The sequence below is a fragment of the Mustela putorius genome, unplaced genomic scaffold (genome assembly GCF_011764305.1).
Source record: "Mustela putorius furo isolate JIRA1106 unplaced genomic scaffold, ASM1176430v1.1 tig00000592_pilon_pilon_pilon, whole genome shotgun sequence".
Taxonomy (NCBI): Eukaryota; Metazoa; Chordata; class Mammalia; order Carnivora; family Mustelidae; genus Mustela; species Mustela putorius.
The window spans coordinates 9,672,635-9,691,883 of NW_025421426.1; the positions used below are offsets into that span (position 1 = coordinate 9,672,635).

Genomic DNA, 19,249 nt, shown 5'->3' on the forward strand with positions numbered 1-19,249 from the left:
CAAAGAGCGCTAAAATAGACTCTATCTCTGGATGGGGGAGTGGCCAGGTTCTAGAAGAGAGCAGAGAACTGGAAATTATTGGTTTGGTCATTTTTGGAAAATAGAGCTTGACACAGGTGTACTTGTCTGGTATACCATTTAGAATATATCCACCTCGGGACGCCTGGGTGGCTCAGTTGGTTGAGTGGCTGCCTTCGGCTCAGGTCATGATCCCAGCGTCCTGGGATCGAGTCCCACATCAGGCTCCTTGCTCAGCAGGGAGCCTGCTTCTCCCTCTGCCTCTAGCCTGCCACTCTGTCTGCTTGTGCTTGTGCTCTAACAAATAAAATCTTAAAAAAAAAAAAAAGAATATGTCCACTTCCAAGTAACTGGGGGGAAAATATCTAAATGGCAGCTTAAGGCACCATGACATTTGTTGTTCATTAAATAGTCCAGAAGTCAGTCCTTCCAAGGTTGGTTCAATGGCTCACCAATGTCAATTTCATCTTTCTCCTCCTGCCCTCCTCAGCACATGGGTTTTTCATAGCTGTGCTTATTGCCTCACAATTGCAAAATGACTACCACATGTCCAGGTATATATCCTTAACCCAACAGTAACCAAAGCATAAGAGAGAGAGAAAAAAAAGTTATTTTGCAATTCTGTATCTCTTATCTGGGAGGAAAAGCTTTGCCATAAGGACCCAGCAGACTCTCTGTAACTTGCTGAGCAAATCGGGGGTATGTCCACACCTGACCAATCATTGGCAAAAGGGAGTGAGATTACTGTGATTGGGTTAACAAAATCCTGATTTATTCCCTGGAGTGGAAGAATTCAGACTTATGGAAGCAAAGATGGAAGCTGTTGAGTAAATAACCAGCAGTGTATGTGCATGGTCGGGTTTCCCCGCCACACTAAATTCATTCTTTCCTTGGGGTGGGGGGGGCCTGCGCTGGACTGCGTGGATTCAGATGGAACAGCCACTCAACCCTCAGAAAGTTTATAGTCTGGGTGAGTTGGGTTTACACAAATAATTGTAACTAAATGTCTGAGGGCAGAGACCACGTGTTTGCCAATAGACCTTTATAACTACATGTTTGGGGCCAGATTTGATTAGGTCTTGTGGAGATAAAAATAAAAAGACCTACTTCCTGCCTTTTAAGGCTTCACAGTCTTTGAGAAAAACTGTAAACTGACAATCACAGAGTGTTAACTGAGATAAAAACTCTGGGAGCAATTGGAGCAGAGGAGGGACCAGGGGCAAGATGTGAGGCTTCAAGAAAAACTTTCAGAATGGATGATTATTGGTGGAGTGAGAATCCGGTAACAGGAAGTGTTTGGAAAACAACTGCAGGATGGGGGCACATAAGCGAAGGCTAGAAAGCAAGAGAAACAGCTTCATGTGCACAAGGGTCAACAAGCAGTTAAAAACACTGGCCCATCAAGTGGGACATACAGTTATGTCAAAGGACGCTGAAGATAAGCTCAAGTTGCCCTCAGCGAAAGATCCTCACGGACCTATCAGTGCCTTCATTTATTAAATCAACATCTACAGAGCACTAGGTACCAGTTAGTTTCCAGCCTCAGTGCCTTTGCACTTGCTATGTGTCTGGACCAACACTCCCTAAATCTTCTCAGGCTTCTTCAGCTCGTTAGTCCCTCAGAGACGCCTACCCCATCCCACCACCCCCCTTATCTAAAATAGTCCCCACGTGGTCACTTTCCACTACACCACAGTTTTGTTTTCCTTCTAGCATTAATCACATTATGAGATTATCATCTTCGTTTGCTCAAGAGTTAATAGCCTGTCGGTTCCCACGAGAATGTAAGCTCCCCGCCCGCAGGGACCTGGCCTCTTTCATGGTTTTACCCAGAGTTTTGACCTCCTTAGGCTCTCATCCTCCCTACGGGGACCATACAGAGCGTTCCGCTAGGTAAGTCCCGACTGGAGCATGCGCAGGAGGGCCCCTGGCGCGCGCAGCTCTGGCCCCGCCCCGCGCGTCCCGCCCCCTCCCGGGCAGGTTGGCGGTCGCTGTCGCATCTTCGCCGGCGGGTGCTCCCGCCGGGACGCTGTTGCGCACGCCTCAGCGCGGTAACGGACGCGCCGCCCGGTGCGCCGGCCCGGCCCCGGGGATGGGCCCCAAGCTCGCAGACTCCGTGGAGGCGCTCCGCGCCGCCGGCAACCAGAGTTTCCGCAACGGCCAGTTCGCCGAAGCCACCGTGCTCTACAGCCGCGCGCTGCGGACGCTGCAGGCGCAAGGTACGACCCTGGCCCCGGTTTCCCCACCAGGCCGGCCTCTCCCCGCGGCGCCCCCCGCCGCGGCCGCCCAGACCTCGCTCCTGCCCAGGGTGCCTGCGGCTTGCTTTCCCCAGGGCCAGCAGGCTCACCAGGCCCACCGGGCACCCTTCCCGCCCATTCCCCGCTTCGGCATCCTACGAGAAACTTCCTTAGCCCTTTCTGCTATTTTTTTTTTTTAATTGTAATACGGTTTTATTACTGGTTCTTTTTCACTTACTGATTCATCCCAAACATTTCCATATCAGTGGGTGTTTTATCACTATTTTTTTTAGTGCAGTAAAAAACAGCATTAAATTTACCTTCTTAACCGTCTTTAAGTGGAGTATTAAGTACATTAAGATTGTTGTGCAACAGATCGCAGCAGCAGTGAAAACTCTGAACCCACTAAAACACTAATCTTCCTTCTCTCCCCTCAGCCCTTTTTTTCCACCTTTCTACTTTTGGTAGCTATGATTTTGATCAGTTTAACTTCCTATGAGTCCATTCATACAGTATTTGTGTTTTGTGACTGACTTAGTTTGCTTATCTTAATGGCCCCAAGGAGATTATAATCCATGTTGTAGCAATGTGACAGATGGTTTCCTCCTTTTTAAAGGCTGCATAATTTTCCATTGTATGGACATACCACATTTAATTTACCCAGATGTAAACTAGGCCTGTCTGATAACCATAAGGGCTGCAAAGAAGACAGACACAGTGATTTGGTAAGAGAGGTGACTGGGGAGCTCTTTTGGAATGGAAGGTCAAGGACAGCTTTGAGGAAGTGACCTTTCAAGTGATGTCTGAATGATGAGAAGAAGCCAAGTGCATAGTTGTGGGTGATGAGTATTCCAGGTGGAGGGAACTGTTCATTCCAAAGGCCCCCCAGGCAGGATAAGCATAGTGGGTTGCAGGAACCAGAGCATAGTAGCCAGTGGAGGAATAGTAAATATTGAGGTCAGTTAGATAGAGCTGTATTGTGTAGGCATTTTATACAGTAGGCTGTGGTAAGGAGTTTGGATTTTATTCCATGATGGTAGACAACTGGGGAGTTTGGGGTTTTTTGTTTTTTGTTTTTTTAAGATTTTATTTATTTATTTGACAGAGAGAGATCGCAAGTAGGCAGAGAGGCAGGCAGAGAGAGAGGGGGAAGCAGGCTCCCCACCGAGCAGAGAGCCCGATGCAGGGCTCGATCCCAGGACACTAAGACCTGAGCCAAAGGTAGAGGCTTAATCCATTGAGCTACCTAGGCGCCCCAAGTTTTGTTTTAAACAGAGGAGCAGCATGTCCTTTACCAGTTCTCCCAGCCTCCAGCTCATGGGTAAGACACTTTGGAGAAGAGTTAAGCCTCATTCTAACCAACCATAGCCCATTGGCCCAAACCTCTCCTCCAAAGTGCCTTACCCATGAGCCCTCATTTCGTGTAGTACCTATTTCCTTTTGCCTTCCTTCATTTGTTGAGTGCTTTACTCTGTGGTAGACACTACAGACTTCATTCCTTTTTGTCTACATACAAACCAAGGATAAGATACCTTATAGATGTATTACCCTGGGTAATACAGTGAGGATATCAGAGGCAGGATTTGAAAGCAGGTCTGTCTGATCTGCAAGTCCAGGTTTTGAATCATTTTTCCAGGCTTCTCCCCAAATCCTCTCCAAAGTCCAATCTGTCTTGTTTGACCTTTTGTAATTTCAAGCCCCCCTCTGGCCCCCTATTGTTTTTCTAGAACACTCCTCTTTAGGCCCACTTCCTCATCTCAGCCTCATTTGATGAAGTCACTGATGAATCTGAGGTATTGGTTTTCTACCTTTTTCTTTCATTCTACCCCAGCTGGTCTGCAAAAGCATGTGCTTTTGAGTGGATTTATTCTGGATCCTTAGAAGGGCTGCCTGGTGTAGATTTAGTTGGGGATCAGCATTTGGTTCCGATCTTGCTATTGATTTTCCCCGTAATATCTGGGCAAATCCATTGATTTCTCGGATCAGCTTTGCTGATCTTGAAAGGACAGCAGGGAGTAAGCGAACAAAATGAACCCTTCCAGCAAGTCTGTAAAGTGGTGTGTTCATGCGATAGGGGAGCACATGCGATCAGAGGGATTGAGTGACTCATGAGGGCTCAGGGGCAGGATCCTCGGCTCCTCTGCTGCTCTTCCCACTGCACCCCTGCTGCTTCTGTGCATCCGTGCTCTAGCGCCTTGAGATAACTATGAATTTTGAGTCCTTGTGCTTATTCTTCAAGAGCAAGGATATATTCTACTTTTTCTTGTACTTTGCTGTCTCAGAGCCTGGCAAAATAAGGGGGGACGTTCTGATTTTATTGGTTTGTTACTGTTGATATTGAATGAAAGCTGTCGTGCCTCAGTATGGTGACATACTTAGTTTAAAAAAAGTAAGTTGTGGAAGGATAAGCAGTGGGGTGCCACTTAATTTCAAAAATCTTTGAAAGCTATAAAATGGAATATGATCTTCCCTGTGAATTCGAAGGTAATAGAAGAAGGCAAGCATGACTACAGGAGGGTGTTACCTACCAACTTCAGAACTGTGCTGACCTCTGGGGGTCTGGGGAGGAAGCAAAGAGAAAAGAGTGAGGATGAGTGGAGCTTTAGCCATCTCAAAAATGAAAGAGGTTAGAAACAAATACAATGTATTGCCCTGTCCAGGGATGGATGTCAAGTATCTGTTTCACTGTTTTCTGGATGTTTTGTAATTTTCAGGAAAGAGTTTATTTTACTTCTTTGGGGTATATACTCAGGAGTAGAATTACTGAGTCAACATCTAATAATTTTTGGAGTTTTTCGTTTGCTTGCTTTCCATGATGGCTTGTGCTAGCGGGTATGAAGTGGTTGAAAAATTATTTCTTAAAAGATTTTATTTATTTATTTGAGAGAGTTAGAATAGGAAAGCACAAGAGGGGGAGGGTCAGAGGGAGAAACAGGCTCCCCAGTAAGTAGGGAGCCCAATGCAGGGCATGATCCCGGGACTCTGGGATCATAACCTAAGCCCAAGGCAGACGCCTAACCAACTGAGCTACCCGGGCACCCCAAAAAATTATTTTTTAAAATTGAAAATCTTTGTGGCCACACAGTAAAAGACATGGGCTTCTGAGATTCCTGAGGATAAGGATTACCTTTAAGAAAGTGTCTGATAATTCTCTTCCATACTGGGTCGCTCGAATCCGTTCCCTGATTAAGTTCTGCATATTCCTGCCAGACCCAGAGGGCTCTTCTTTGGCAAAGTCCTCTCTGATTTGACCAGGTAGGATTTGTCTCTGTCTGACCTGTTCAGTCTTTTTATCACATTTTTCTTTTCCTTTTTCAAAAACCCCTCTCATTGGGTTTACGTGCTTTTTGTAACAAAATTCACACACACGTGTAGTTACGGCATGGATATCCTTGAGCAGAAGCCAGCTGGTTCATGTTTTGTCCTTTGCCTGGTCCTGACCTGCGTGCTGGAGTGAGCGAAAGAGAAGTTGGTTGGTTCCCTGTGAGTGGCAGGAAGCTTGCTGGCAGCCCCTCAGACCAACAAGCACCATCAGGAAGCCCAGAGAGCTCCGGGTTTGAAATACACCCCAGAGTCCCAGGGCGTCCATTTCGCACTCTTGTGAATTTCGTGCTTTCTCTTCCCCTTGGGCAGGCTGCTCGAACCCGGAAGAAGAGAGCATCCTCTTCTCCAACCGCGCAGCGTGCCACTTGAAGGATGGCAACTGCAGGGACTGCATCAAGGACTGCACTTCGTAAGTGGGCGGGGCAGCCCCAGGGTCTCAGGACCCGAGGCTGCGTTCATCCGGCCTGTTCTCTTCTTGGGATCGATCCCAGCGGAGGAAGTGTCCCCGAGTGTCACCAGGTCACCGAGGATAGGAGGAGGCTCCACGTGGTGCCTGCGGCCCCTCACTTGTGTCTTTGGAGTCTGCCAACAGAGTAGGAGTCTTAGAGGGTGGGCTTAGGTGGGGTCTTAGAGGTGGGCCTTATGGGCCTTGTGAGATCGGGGACCTGACGATGAGGGTGAGGTGCAGGCTTGGGACTGGCTCGCCCTGGTGTTTTCTGGGGCGGATGTGTACGGGAGGGAAAGGAAGAGGGACAGAGGTTAGTTGAATCGCCTCAAAAGAAGCGAGGAGAAGAAGGCGTCCGTCGATCGCGAGGTGTAAAGGATGTTGAGCAGTTTGTCGTACTACTTTCTTCTGCGGCCAGTCTGACCCTGCCTGCTCTTCTCTTCCCTGAACTGGCAACACGCGTGTGTTCTCAGACCCGCTCTCCTGTGGCATCGCTTTGGGGTCATGCCCTGGTGATAGCTGAGGGAGGAGGAGAGGTGAGCGTGCTCCCGGGGCGTGTGCTCGGGTGCTCCGTACTGGGCCCGTGCTAGGTTTCCTTCCCGGAGGGCTCATGATTGCTCTGTGGGGTAAGTTGACTGTCCCGCCCAGGCTAGAAGTGGGTTGCAGCGGACTGAGGCCGTAAGGTGATCTGCCTGGTGTTCTGTGGCCGGTGGCAGAGGTGGAATTCAGACACCACTCCAGCTGATGGCGAAGCCTCTTTGTCCCCCCGGGTCGGACTCTGTAGGAACACGTGGGAGAGTATAAGCCACAGGTGCTTGTTCTTGATCTGGGGGGACTGTGACTCAGAAAACTGGATTTCACAGCCTTAGTGGTTTTCTACCCTTCCTCCCTTCTTCACTTCAAGTCTGAGTTGGTAAGTCCCTCTGCTAAGGCTTGACTTTTTTAGCTACATTTCTGTGCCAGCTGTGACCTCCTGTACGCTGAATGTCGCAGATGACCCTGCATAGAAGGAGCTGTGGGGGGAGCCCTGGTGCCTCAGCAGCCAGATGACATTTCTGCCTCCTGCTCTAGAGCGCTGGCCCTGATTCCCTTCAGCATGAAGCCCCTCCTGCGGCGGGCCTCGGCCTACGAGGCCCTGGAGAAGTACCCCCTGGCCTATGTGGACTATAAGACCGTGCTGCAGATCGATGACAGTGTGGCGTCAGCCGTGGAAGGCCTCAACAGGTGAGCCTGACACCTCAAGTGGTTTCTCCGAAACTCCCCGGCCTCTTGGATTCACTCGGGACCGTGGCTTTGGTCAGCTCCTGGGGGTTCCCTGAGACCTGCTGAGCACGTGGTGAAAGTGCTGCTGAAGGAGAGTCCTCGGTCATGGTTAGCAGGGCCCTGCGGGGTCAGAGTGAGAGGATGGATGGCTCGATGGCCCGGCTGCTCAGGTTCATTCACGTGGGAACAAGTTCTGGAGCTCTGTGTAAGGGATTGTGCCAGGTGCCCTGGGGAAGACCCCGCTTGCTTCACAGACCTAACTAGAGTGGGGAGAGTAGGATACAGGTGCAGGCAGCCAGGACACGAGGCTTATAGGGTGGTGTTTGCAGAGTTAGGTTGGCCTTTGATACTGTGATGCCCCCTCGAGGCCCATTGGGCGCCATTTTGTTCTGGGCTTCTAAGTGGTGGTTTGTTTCTGCCTCGTGGCTACCTTTGTTTGTGTAACTGGTCATGTTTCTCCTCTTTGCATGGGCTGCTACAGAGCCAACCACCACACTCGCAGCAAACCCTTCAAAGGACTTCGTGGCATGTGTTAAGTGTATCATTGTTAGCTTGACTTGTTTTCTGTCTCCTTCATTCAGTCATTCAACAGAATCTGGCACTTCTGTGTCCCCAACTTTGCAGTAGGTCCTGGGCTGATGTCTGACACATAGCTTTTCCTGCCCTAATGGAACCCCCGGTCTCTTGGGGAACCCCAGTCAGTCATAGCCACACACACCACTGTGTGGTGAGTGGTGTGGTAGGAGGAGGCCCAGGGGGCTGAGGGGACAGAAAGGGGCACCTAACCTTCCCTGGAGGAAGGAGGAAGCCAGTCAGGATTTTGCAGAGGAGGTGAGCTGAGGCTGAGAAATGAAGAGACCTGGGGCCAGGGCAGCAGGAAGGGCAACTGCCAGGGTGAGCTGGGATGATGTGTTTCAGGAATTTTGAGAAGTCCCATGTCACTTGGCACTGCTGGTGAGGAGCTCAGCTCAGATGTGTGAGGTGAGCCCGGACCTAATCCAGGCACAGTGAGGTTTTGTGAAAGGGTCTTGAGCACGGGAGCAACTTGAGCAGATTTGAGAGAAAAAGCTCACTGGCTCTTGTATTGCTGGATGACGTGAAGGAGAGCGGAGTCAGAGGGTTAGGCGGTAAGTCAGATGGTGGAGATAGCGGAAGCAGGACAGTGGGGCCAGTTTTGGGGACAGTTGGGTAGTAGTTCAATGAATTTGGAGGGGTTAGTGAGAAGGGAAGAATAGAAGAAATGTCCTGGTGGGTGACACGGTAGGTCGCAGGGGACCGTGAGATGAGAGGTGTGAGGACAGTGGTTGGTATCTACATGGGCTTTGGAGCAAAAGAGACAAATATAAGGCAGACTATGGATTCGAGGTCATCAGCATAGAGATGGGTTGAAGTTGTGGGAGAAAAAGAGACCCCCACAGCAAGTGAGCCCGGGGAAGAGGGTTGCGTTTTGAAAATTGCAACATTTGAGGGACTTCAGGGGGACAGCAACTGGAGGGGAGGAGGAAACTCGGAGCACTTAGGGAAGAAGTATTTCCAGAAGAATGAAAACCTCATTCCCATCAGGCGTTCCAATGAGTGAAGTGGACTTGTGGGTTTAAGAAAGAGAGTCACTGTGGTTATATGGAAGCATGCGGCGGGTCAGAAGCCCGGCCGGCCGTGAAGAGGCAGAGGAGTCCAGCAGCAACAGCAGGGTGGGGTCTCCAGGAGGTAGAAGTGAGCAAACAGTGAGATGTGGCCTGGTGGAGTGGGTGGAGAGAGGGGCCGGCGCTAGAGAGCTGCGGGCTGTGGTTCCTGACTGACGGGCTGTGGTTCCTGACGGGGGCAAAGCCAGGTGAGACCCAGGGCTGAGGGGGAGTGCCTGGCCTTGTCACTTCTTCACGTGTGACAGGAGAGAACTAGGAAGGATTCAGTGCCCGCGCAGGTGGGTTTGCGTTTGTGAGACCTGGAACTTTGCCCTGAAAAAGGAGGGGCGGGTAAGGGAGCCGGGCTGAGGAGGGTAGAGGTTCGACATAGCTGTGCTAGTCAGGAAGACAGCTGGAGGGCCTTAGTCAGAGACCGTGAGTTGGTAGTGACTGCCATCTGGGACACCATCCTTCTAGTCACACGGGAGCACAGTCGTGGGAGCAGAGAAAGCATACGGTTGGCTTTATTCACTGAGGGAGCACAGGCTTACGGGGCCCGGGTGGGTGTCGTGTGATGTGCTACGGGCTGGAGATCTCTTAACCAAAGGGACGTGATCCCGGAGCAGCATCTGAAGGAAGTTATCTGGGCCCAGAAGGCGGGGTGGGGGGGGGGTGGAAAGTGAAGACATCATTCCAGGTAGAGGGAAAAGCGTGGGCAGAGGCTCGAACAGATGGATCAAGAGGGAATGCGGCACACGGTAGAAGTGGGGAGGAGCAGGGGACCAGATCTCGGGTCCTGTCAGCCTAGGGAAGTGGGAAGCACTAGAGGATTTCAAAATTTGAGAATAACCTGTTTTATAAAAATCTCTGAGCGTTAGTCATACATCAGGTGCATGCATGGCCTTGTAATAGATCCACTGACAAAATATAAGACGTGTGATCCTTTCTTGGGGGCATGTGTGGTCCTTCGGGGGTGAGGTTTGAGTACCCTTTTTTTTTTTTAAATAAGTTACTTTTTTTTTTTTTTTTTAAGATTTTATTTATTTGACACAGAGAAATCACAAGTAGGCAGAGGCAGGCAGAGGGGAAGAGGAAAGCAGGCTCCCTGTGAGCAGAGAACCCGATGTGGGCTTCAAGCCCGGGACCCTGAGATCATGACCTGAGCCGAAGGCAGAAACTTAACCCACTGAGCTAGCCAGGTACCCCAGGTTTGAGTACCCTTAACAAGCAGCCATCACTGCCTTGAAGTTAACAGAGTGTGGCCAAGTCTGGGCCAGGAAGGGCGGACGTGTCATGGTTCAGACTTGTGTCCCCTTCCTGCTGTGCGTCACAAGGCTGTAAAAGGATGGTGGCTCTCACACATCCCCTCTGGATTTCTGAGAAGAGGGGTATCTTCTTGACCCAGTCAGAAACCTCCTTGTAATTTTCTCTGCCTTTCCAGAATGACCAGAGCTCTCATGGACTCGCTGGGGCCCGAGTGGCGTCTGAAGCTGCCCTCTATCCCCTTGGTGCCTGTCACAGCTCAGAAGAGGTGGGATTCCTCACCTTTGGAGTACCACAAAGAGAACACTAAGGGCAAATTCAGAGAAGCCACAACCACCAAGGGCAGAGGTAAGCTGTGACTTCCTGCCCACAGTGTTATAATCTCCCCTTGGCCACCACCTTCAGAGTAATCCTGTAAAAACTGACCTTGCTTAAAGCCAAGCTATAAAAGTTAAATCCTGAAGGCAGTGAGAAAGCCCGCCCACTGCTGTCCCAATTCAGAGTCAGAAAAGGCACATTGGACGCTCGGCCTGGCGCATAGGTATACAGCGTTAGTTCCCTTCTCTTTCCTCTGGCAGCACTGGGGATGGATGATCCAGGATGTTTTTGGTGACAAGAACAGAAAACTCAACGTGGTAAAAATAACAAAGAGAACATACTGGCTCATTTAACTAAAAGTTATGAGTTCAGATTCAGGGTAGGTTTGCTCCTACCCTGAGCTCACGACATTAGCAGACTTGGACTCCATTCCTTGATACTTGTCTCAGCATTCTTCTCTGGTGTGTCTGCTTTGTCCTGGGGTAGTCTTCCCTCCCAGGGGTAAAGTAGCCATAAAGTAGTTCCTGGCCTTGTCCCCATATGCCATGCCTTGTGGCCCAGAGGAAAAGAAAAAGGTGGGTTTTCTTCCAAGAGCTCCCTAAGAGAGGGTTTCTTTCCTTTAAATCCCTTTAAATACACTGTCTCAGTGTATTCTGGCCTGTTTGGTCACAGGCCATTCTCTAGGAACTGATCACTGGGGCCAGGGAGATTTTGTGGCCCTAAGCCATCTGCCTCCACCTTCATAGTGAGAGGGTGCTGCTTCCCCAGGAACATACACACCACGCGGGGCCCTGGAGATGGAATAGGGAGGGGAGATCCAAGCCAGGGAGCCCCCAAACGGGGGCTGTTGACCTCAAGCATGTAAAAAGGAAGGGCCATTCTTCAAGCCTCGGTTCAACAGCGCCCGGGGAATGAGCTGGGCCCAGTGAGTCTAGGCATTGAGGAGAGCAGGTGCAGCGGGTGAGCGCTCTAGGCTCGCCGTGCTGGCAGTGCAGGGCGGCATCACTCCCCTGCCCGCCCACAAGGGAATGGGTCTGGCCGTGGGTAGCATTCACTCTGGTTTGTGGGAACCTGCTAAGTGTCTCCCACTCTTCTCCAGAATGGAAATGTGGGGTGCTAACGAACTAGATGGCTTCAGGGCACCTACTAAGTATTTCATTCTTTCAGAGTCACTGGCCCATGTATTTTCCAGCTCTGTGCGATGTATTTCCAGTGTGACACAGAGAGGACAGGCAGTCTTGGCCTTTAGGAAGCCCTCAGTATAAGAAGAGACGGAGACACCTAAACAGCATTTCCAAATACAGGAGGAAGGACACATGCTTTAGAGCCTTTAGTATTTGGGGAGTTCGAGAGAGGAACTGACACCTGTGCGCTTGGAGGAGTCAGAGAAAGCCTCCCGGAGGAGGTGACCAGTTGAGCTAGATGCTGAGGGGGACTGACGGGGGTGTTCTTCAGGTGAGGAAGGGAAGGGAATGTCTGATAGTCAGTAGAAAGAGCTAGAGAATGCAGTGCGTGGCTCTTGCTGGGGAGCTGTGGGAGGCCCCAGGCCTGCTGTGTGGAATTGGGGAGCCTGAGGAAAGCCAAAGGGGTATGGACACTGCAACCCACCCAGGAGAGGGCAGGAAGGTTCACAGCAGGATGTTTGCAACCACAAACAACAGAACTGGCAATGGCGCAGATCTCCAAGCAGAAGGGATGAATGAGCAGTGAGTGCAAGCTACAGGGATACGGGTCAGTACAGCGGAGTCTGAGGAACACAGTGCTGAGGGGAAGGAGTAAAGCCAAGTCACAGAGGAATAGGAATACTTAGAATCATTTATTCTTTCATATGAAATTAAAAAAAAAAACGAACGGCAAATGGTTTATAGGAACTATCGTATATAGTTAAGCTACCAAGGGAAAAGGGGGGAAGAAAGCACAGGGTTGGGGATCACGGTTTCCTCCAGGGGTGGGTTGATTTGGGGAGGGGGCCCCATGGGGCTTTAAAAGTCTCAGTAACTGTTCTGTTTCTGAAGAGTGTAAGGGTGTTAGTTTTGTTCCTGAAACCTTACCGACGTCATAAAGATTCAGGATTTTATAAAGATAGTTTTTAAAAATTAAAGAAACCCGGTGAGCTGGGAGCTGGGGCTGGAGCGTGGTCGCTGCTGTGCAGTGAAGGGCCGAGGGCCAGGCCAGCAGCCCGGGTTTCGCCTCATGTCTCTGTCCTTCTGCACTGGGGCCCAGCTGCGTGGGGCAGGTGAGGGAAGGTCCAGGCTCAGAACAGCAGAGAGGAGGAACAGTGGGCTCCTCGGCCGTCTTCAGAGAGCTGGGGAGCGACACCCTTCTTTCTCAGATGCTTCTTTAAATTCTTACTTCCTCTCCTGCTTTAAGTTGATAGGGTGCTCTGCACTTTGTGGCACACTCAGGTTTTGTCCTGACTCTGGCCCCGGGTCGGGTTGCTAGCGCCTCAGTGTACAGACGAACTGAGGTCCCCAAGACATAGGCAGGTCACCCGAGGTCCCCGGCTGCTGAGGGCCACTGCCGGGACTAGACCTCAGCGTGCCCTTTACCGCATATCTGTCTGAGGTGTGTGTCTGTGTGTGTTTCCGTCGGGAGTCCCCAGCCTCCGACTGAGAACCTGTTAATTTCCCAGAAGCCATGTGGGAGACGCCTTCCTTGGGGATGCTGCTTTAGAGCAGTGTAGGGAGTCTGGAGAGGGGGCGTGGGAGAGGATCGCTGACAGTGAGGCCTCATGGCCCTCAGGCACCTGCTCCATGGCTCTTTCCTCTTCTGAATTTGCATCTAGTGTCTTCTGCTGGGGATGTGGAGAGAGCCAGAATTCTGAAGGAAGAAGGCAATGAGCTTGTAAAGAAGGGGAACCATAAGAAAGCTATTGAGAAGTACAGTGAAAGCCTGTCCTTCAGTGACATAGAGTCCGCCACATACAGCAACAGGTATGTTCCGCGCAGCTGCTGCCCTGGGGGCTCGCGGGACGCTGGCTGTCGCCGCCCCCCCCGCCCCGATCTGCTTGCGGACTGGGGTGGCCTCTTCATTCCTCTCGTGGACTCAGTGTGTCGCACCTCAGAGTAGGTGTACCTGGTTGTTCTGGTCACCGGGAGGCAGGTGTAGCCAGTGGCATTCACTCTCTTAAAGGAATAGAAACTGAGCGATGCCCCCAAGGGGCCTGGGCTCTGTCCTCCTCCCTCCTCTTCAGGCTTTCGCTAACCGTCCAGCTGTGCACACTCTGTGAGTGAGAGCAGTGTGCTTGCCACACAAACATGGCCTCAGCACGTGTCTCGTAGCCCTCCCCCTGGCCTAACCCCACGGCTTCCCCAGACCCTCCCGTCAGGAGGGTTGGCCCTGTCGCCGCATGGGGACAGAGCCCAGGGTGTGGACTCCCTGTCACCTGACCTGGGAGCAAGAGAGATGGTCTCGCCTAGCCTGAAGGGTGTGACCTGTGGCCCAGTTGAACAACCCGGACCACGGGCTGTGGCCATGGCTGCTGGTTCTTTCTACCGACGGCGAGGGGCACCGTCCCTTTACTGGGTGGGAATCACGGTTTTACACACACTCAGGCATACTGATTGGTCCGTGGCCTTCCCCTTTGCAAGTCAAGAAATCAGAAGCTCAGAGCTGGAAGGTCTTCACCTCTGCTCACCTGGCCAGTAAATGGTGGAGACAGACTTGCAACCTGGCTCAGATGAGATCTACTAGTTTTACTGTCAGAAGCTTGGAACACTCACCTAGGGACCATCTCTGAGCCAAATCTTGCTTATAAAAGATTTACTATAAAAACGTTATCAATTGTTTCTCCCGCCCTGCTAACATACACATACTATTACTCTTTAGTTAAAAAATCTTGGATTTACTATAATCTCACCATTTCCTATCCAAAATTCTTGGGATAAAAATGTGTTCCAGATCTGAGTAAGGTCATATGGTTCATACATGGGACCACACAATACTCCCACAGGCTCTGGGGCAGTAGCTGAAGTTCATTGTTAACATTTCTGCCTGAAACACAGGGACAGTCCATGTTCATGTGGGGCAGTGTTCAGACTAAGTAACCGCAGGCCTGTGCAGGTCAGGTTTTGCTGTCAAATAAGTTCAAGAGAGAACTTTTCATTTTAAAGTGTGGATTTTGGCATTTGGAACCTGTGGTTTTACTGGCTGATTAGACCAGGGATCCCTCAGTCTGTCAGGCTCACCAGAAGGAAGGGCTGCTGCCCATCTGTTCTAAGTTTCTGCAGCAGCATTTTAATAACCCTATTTCTGGGCCTGCTGGACTCACTTGTCTGATACTGCGAGAGTCCTCTAATAGTCTAGTTTCCTGAATTTTTACTGTATTCAAGACAATGCTTTGTTTTGTTTAAATATGATTTTTCACGCAAGTATGTTTGTGCCACACTGTTTTAATTATTAGTGCTTTATACTCTCTTGTAGGGGTGGTTTTCTCCTTGTTCTTAATCAGAGCATCACTGGCTCTTTTCCCAGGTTTGTTTTTCTAGCTAAACCTAGTAGGATCTTTTTGACAGACTCCAAAAAGTATCTTGGTGGGCTTTTAGTTGTGGTTACATTGAATTTATAAATTTTTTTGGGAAGATTTTTATTATTTATTTATTCGACAGGCAGAGAGGCAGGCAGGGAAGCAGGCAGAGAGAGGGGGGGAAGCAGGCTCCCTGATGAGCAGAGAGCCCAATGTGGGGCTTGATCCCAGGACCCGGAGATCATGACCTGAGCCAAAGGCAGAGGCTTTAACCCACTGAGCCACCCAGGCGCCCCTGAATTTATAAATTTAATTTCGAGGACTGATAACTTGACACAGAACTGAATTTTCCCTCCATTGTGGCTGAAATTATATATCCTGGATGCCACTGAAATGCTCTGCCTTGTGTGTCTGAAGCTCTGTGCACCGGGGCATTGCCTTTGGCTTCCTCCCGTTCTCTCTGTGCAGTTAATATCACTCGGGTGCCCCGCACGTACAGCTTGCCCTGAATGGACCTTCAGAAGAGTCTCATTTAAAATTAAAAAATAAACCTGAATCCCTATCTCACTCCATATTTTAAAAGAAATTCTAAGTGGATCACAGTTTCAAATGTGGAAAGTAAAACCATTAAGTTCTAGAAGAATGCACAGATTAATTATCTTGCAGTGGGAAATCTATTAAAATGGAGTTGTTGTGGAGTGGGGGATAGGAACGAGAGCGCTCATTAAAGGAAAGGTAAGTCCGACTTCATAAGGTTAAAAACCCTTATGTAAAAATACTGAGCAATTACGTTAAAACGGACCTTGTTTTCTTCCATTATTGATTGAAATTAAAGATTGACACCCAGGGTTGGTACAGTTACAGGAAAATAGAATGTTATTGATGGTGCCTCAGAGAGCAGCTCCTTCGCAGGGCATTTTGGCAACAGCAGTCGAGATTCTAAGCGCCCGTATCCGCTGACCCGCGGTCCGCTCCCAGCAGGCCTCTGAATTGTATGCACAAGGGCGCTGATGGCAGCGTCTGGTTCACAGACTGGAAGCAGTGAAAACTGTCTCCAGATAAGGAATTGGTAGAATAAGTTCTGGTTCATCCGACCAAGTGAATGCTGCTCCCGCTGGAGATGCTGAGCGGGATGGAGGGAGGCCCAGAGGGAGCGCCAGCACACCTGTTCTTAGCGGCCATCTTTGGAGAAAAGAATGGGGAAGGTGCACAGACCTTTTCCGCCTGTAGATGCAGAACGTTTCGTCGTATGGACGTCTGCAGCTGGTTTTTTCCCATGATTATGAAAATTCTCACTATAAGTTGGAAGAATTGTGCTTTGACCCACCTACCATCTAAATTCCCCATTAACGCTTCGCTCCGTTTGCCCTGTCGCTGTGGAGCCGTTGACTGGCGCCTCCTAGTTGGGGCGCATTTCAGCGTGCGCCGCAGACCTCTTCCACCTTCCCGCTGACGTGCCCACGTGCGCATCCTCAGGGTCCAGTGCCCTGGATGACTCTTTAATCCATCAAGGGGGAGGTTTCGGGAGCAAAAGAAAACAGGCTGGGAGCGTGAGGTGGCCTGAGGGGTGGAGCCACACGGTCAGGACGTGGAGGGACGCGGAGGGCCGCAAGCCGGGCTCCCCAGGGGGCCTCTCCCCACCCCCATCCCACCCCGCGCTGCGCCCGCGGGTTCCCGCTATGGAGAGGGGCCAGCCTCCCCCCAAGGGTGAGGAAGCTGTGTGGCCACCGTCTCAGAGCCCCGTTTGTCAACTCCAAGGTCACCCCTCTGACCACTTCACGGCTGGGGGTGGGGGTGCTAAGCAGGGGCTGAGACCTCCGTTGGCCTTTCCCATCAGAGCGCTCTGCCATTTGGCCCTGAAGCAGTACAAGGAAGCAGTGAGGGACTGCACAGAAGCCCTCAGGCTGGATGGAAAGAACGTGAAGGCATTCTACAGACGAGCGCAAGCCTACAAGGCACTCAAGGTAAGAAAAGCCTGACTGAAAGGCACCTGCTGAGGCGCCTGGGGTGGCCCTTCCAGAGCGTAGGCTGGGTGAGGGGGAGGGGGCCACGTCCCTCCCCATCCAGGGAAGCCCTGGTGGCTCCAGGCAGGCCCTCAGGCTGGGGTTCAAGACCCTCCGCCCTGGCCGCTCCGGCCGGCCTCGGTCGGGCCTCCGTCCTCGCCCCCTGCTCTCTCCTCTCAGGACTACAAATCCAGCTTTGAAGACATCAACAGTCTTCTGCAGCTTGAGCCGAGAAACGGCCCTGCCCAGAAGTTGCAGCAGGAAGTTAACCAGAGCTTAAACTAAAGACCCAGAAGGTTAGCGGGAAACCTCTGCCCGAGCTCCCTCCTCCAGGCCTGCTCCTGGGACTCAGCATACCCCCAAGTGAGCTCGGATGTGACTCAGAGGTGACGGCTTCCCACCCCTTAAGAGGCTTTGCTTGTTCAAATTAAGCTCAGAGTAGTAAAACAAAAAAACAAACCCCAGATGTTGTTGTTTTGCTGGAACGGTCCCTACTCCCCGCCTGCCTTGGACAGTTGGCAGAGCACTTGGCTCTGTCCCTGCCCCAGCCGTGCTCCCCACGGCTGCCCTTCTAGCTGCACCAGACCCGTCTCACTGTGGTTCATCTGAGCAAACTGAGCTCGGGGGTTGGAGGGTGGGGGGGTGGCAGGAGGGATAAACTAGAACCCAGAGCAGCCTGTTGAGCTGGTTCTCCAGGGCTGCTGTCCCCGCCCTGTCCCGGGCAGAGTTCCCTCTGTTCTGAGCTCCAGTGCCTTTTGGCTGGGCCCTGCTTTGGTGAGGACGCGGAATCCTGACCCTCGGATGGCCTTGTCCGTAGCTCTGCGCCGCGGCCTCCTGCGGGGAGGTGCCCAAGCGGTTTTAAGAGTCCGGAGGTGTGGCCGCTCTTGAAGGTGGGATGGAGAGAAAGGCCTTCTTGAAGTCCGGGTCCTTCCACTCTGGGCAGGGACTTCTTTTGACCTCAACAGTGGCCCCCTCCAAGCTTCTAGGTTCTTTGTAACGTGAAGTTAATTTGAACTTAACGACTGATTTTGTTGAACTGCGTATTCAAGCTATTGCATTAAACATCTTTCTGGTACATAGATGCCTACTGTATTCATGTTTGTGCTTTTTCAGCTTTGTGCCTGCACCTTTGCAGTAATAAAGAGCTACAGCGCGTTGAGCATTTGCACACTTGTTGAACAGACTTCCTGGAGTGTCTGCACGGGTCAGGCTCTGTGTACAGTGCTGGGGAGATCGGTGACCAGCCATGTCCCTGCTCTCAGAGGGCTGAGGCTCCGGTGGGCAGGGACAGTGGTCACCAGAGATCCCCAGAACAAACTGTAGCCAGGCAAGCGCTCTAGAACCGTCACACAGCGCTTTCCCCGCCAGACCCTGGGAGGGAAAGGGGTCCCTGAGGAAGTAAAGCTTGCACTGAGTTCTAACGTGGGAGTTTAACTGGTGAGGAGAGCAGTAAGGCTGGCCAAGCAGACACCACAGACATTTGTATAGGCCCCAGCAGGGAGGAGAAGGCGAGGACGGGGCCCAGAAAGTACTTTCCTAGTCTGTGTCTAGTCAAATTGTTCCCCCTGCTTTTTTTTTTTTTAAAGATTTTGAGAGAACAAGTGGGAGGAAGGGCAGAGGGAGAAGCAGACTCCCCAGAGAGCAGGGAGCCTGACATGACGTGAGACTCGATCTCAGGATCCTGGATCATGACTTGAGCCGAAGGCAAACTCTTCTTTTTTTTTTTTAAGATTTTTATTATTTATTTACTTGACAGAGAGAGATCACAAGTAGGCAGAGAGGCAGACAGACAGGAAGGGAAGCAGACTCCCTGCTGAGCAGAAAGCCCATGCGGGGCTTGATCCCAGGACCCTGGGATCATGACCTGAGCTGAAGGCAGAGGCTTTAACCCACTGAGCCACCCAAGCACCCCCAAAGGCAAACTCTTAACCAACCGAGCCACCCAGGCACCCACTGTGTTTTCCCCTTAATGGAGCAGCACGCAGTCTGAGGACCCTAAGAGCAGAGGGAAACCGTTGTCCCTTTGCTCCTGTCACAGGAGTGCCGAGCGCCATTCAGCTGGTAGCACACTGCTTCTGAGCTCTGAAGGAGGAGCTCTGTGAGCTGCCACAGCCCTCTGAGCTAAGCAGATTCTAGGGGTCACAGACCCATATGCTGCATGGCCAAGGGGCCAGAGCGGGGAGCTGTGCCCCTTTTATTGTCACCCCTCAGGCAAGACTCTTAACTGATGGGAGGCAGGTTTAGTGGTAACATCCCCTCACAATTGACTGACTTTTTCTTCTCAGGGTCTA

At 51.3% G+C, this 19,249-nt stretch overlaps 1 protein-coding gene across 2 annotated transcripts; it reads left to right on the forward strand.

Moving 5' to 3' along the window:
- Window positions 1-1,970: 1,970 nt before the first annotated feature.
- TOMM34 (translocase of outer mitochondrial membrane 34) lies at window positions 1,971-18,037 on the forward strand. Of its 2 annotated transcripts, XM_045082165.1 has the most exons (8): window positions 1,971-2,237; window positions 5,889-5,988; window positions 7,096-7,248; window positions 10,351-10,520; window positions 13,276-13,423; window positions 16,793-16,919; window positions 17,139-17,254; window positions 17,776-18,037. In XM_045082165.1, the coding sequence occupies exons 1-7, from the start codon at window positions 2,111-2,113 to the stop codon at window positions 17,241-17,243; spliced, it is 930 nt and encodes a 309-aa protein (XP_044938100.1). In that variant the 5' UTR covers window positions 1,971-2,110; the 3' UTR covers window positions 17,244-17,254; window positions 17,776-18,037. The 2 variants fall into 2 exon arrangements, with proteins under 2 accessions (XP_044938100.1, XP_004746430.1); XM_004746373.3 differs by having other exon boundaries at window positions 1,972-2,237; window positions 17,139-18,037.
- Window positions 18,038-19,249: the final 1,212 nt, after the last annotated feature.

Coding starts and splice junctions, on each gene's coding strand:
- TOMM34 (XM_045082165.1), top strand. CDS start 2,111: ATGGGCCCCAAGCTCGCAGACTCCGTGGAGGCGCTCCGCGCCGCCGGC. Junction 5,989..7,095: donor TGCATCAAGGACTGCACTTC/GTAAGTGGGCGG, acceptor CTCCTGCTCTAG/AGCGCTGGCCCTGATTCCCT. Junction 10,521..13,275: donor CACAACCACCAAGGGCAGAG/GTAAGCTGTGAC, acceptor ATTTGCATCTAG/TGTCTTCTGCTGGGGATGTG.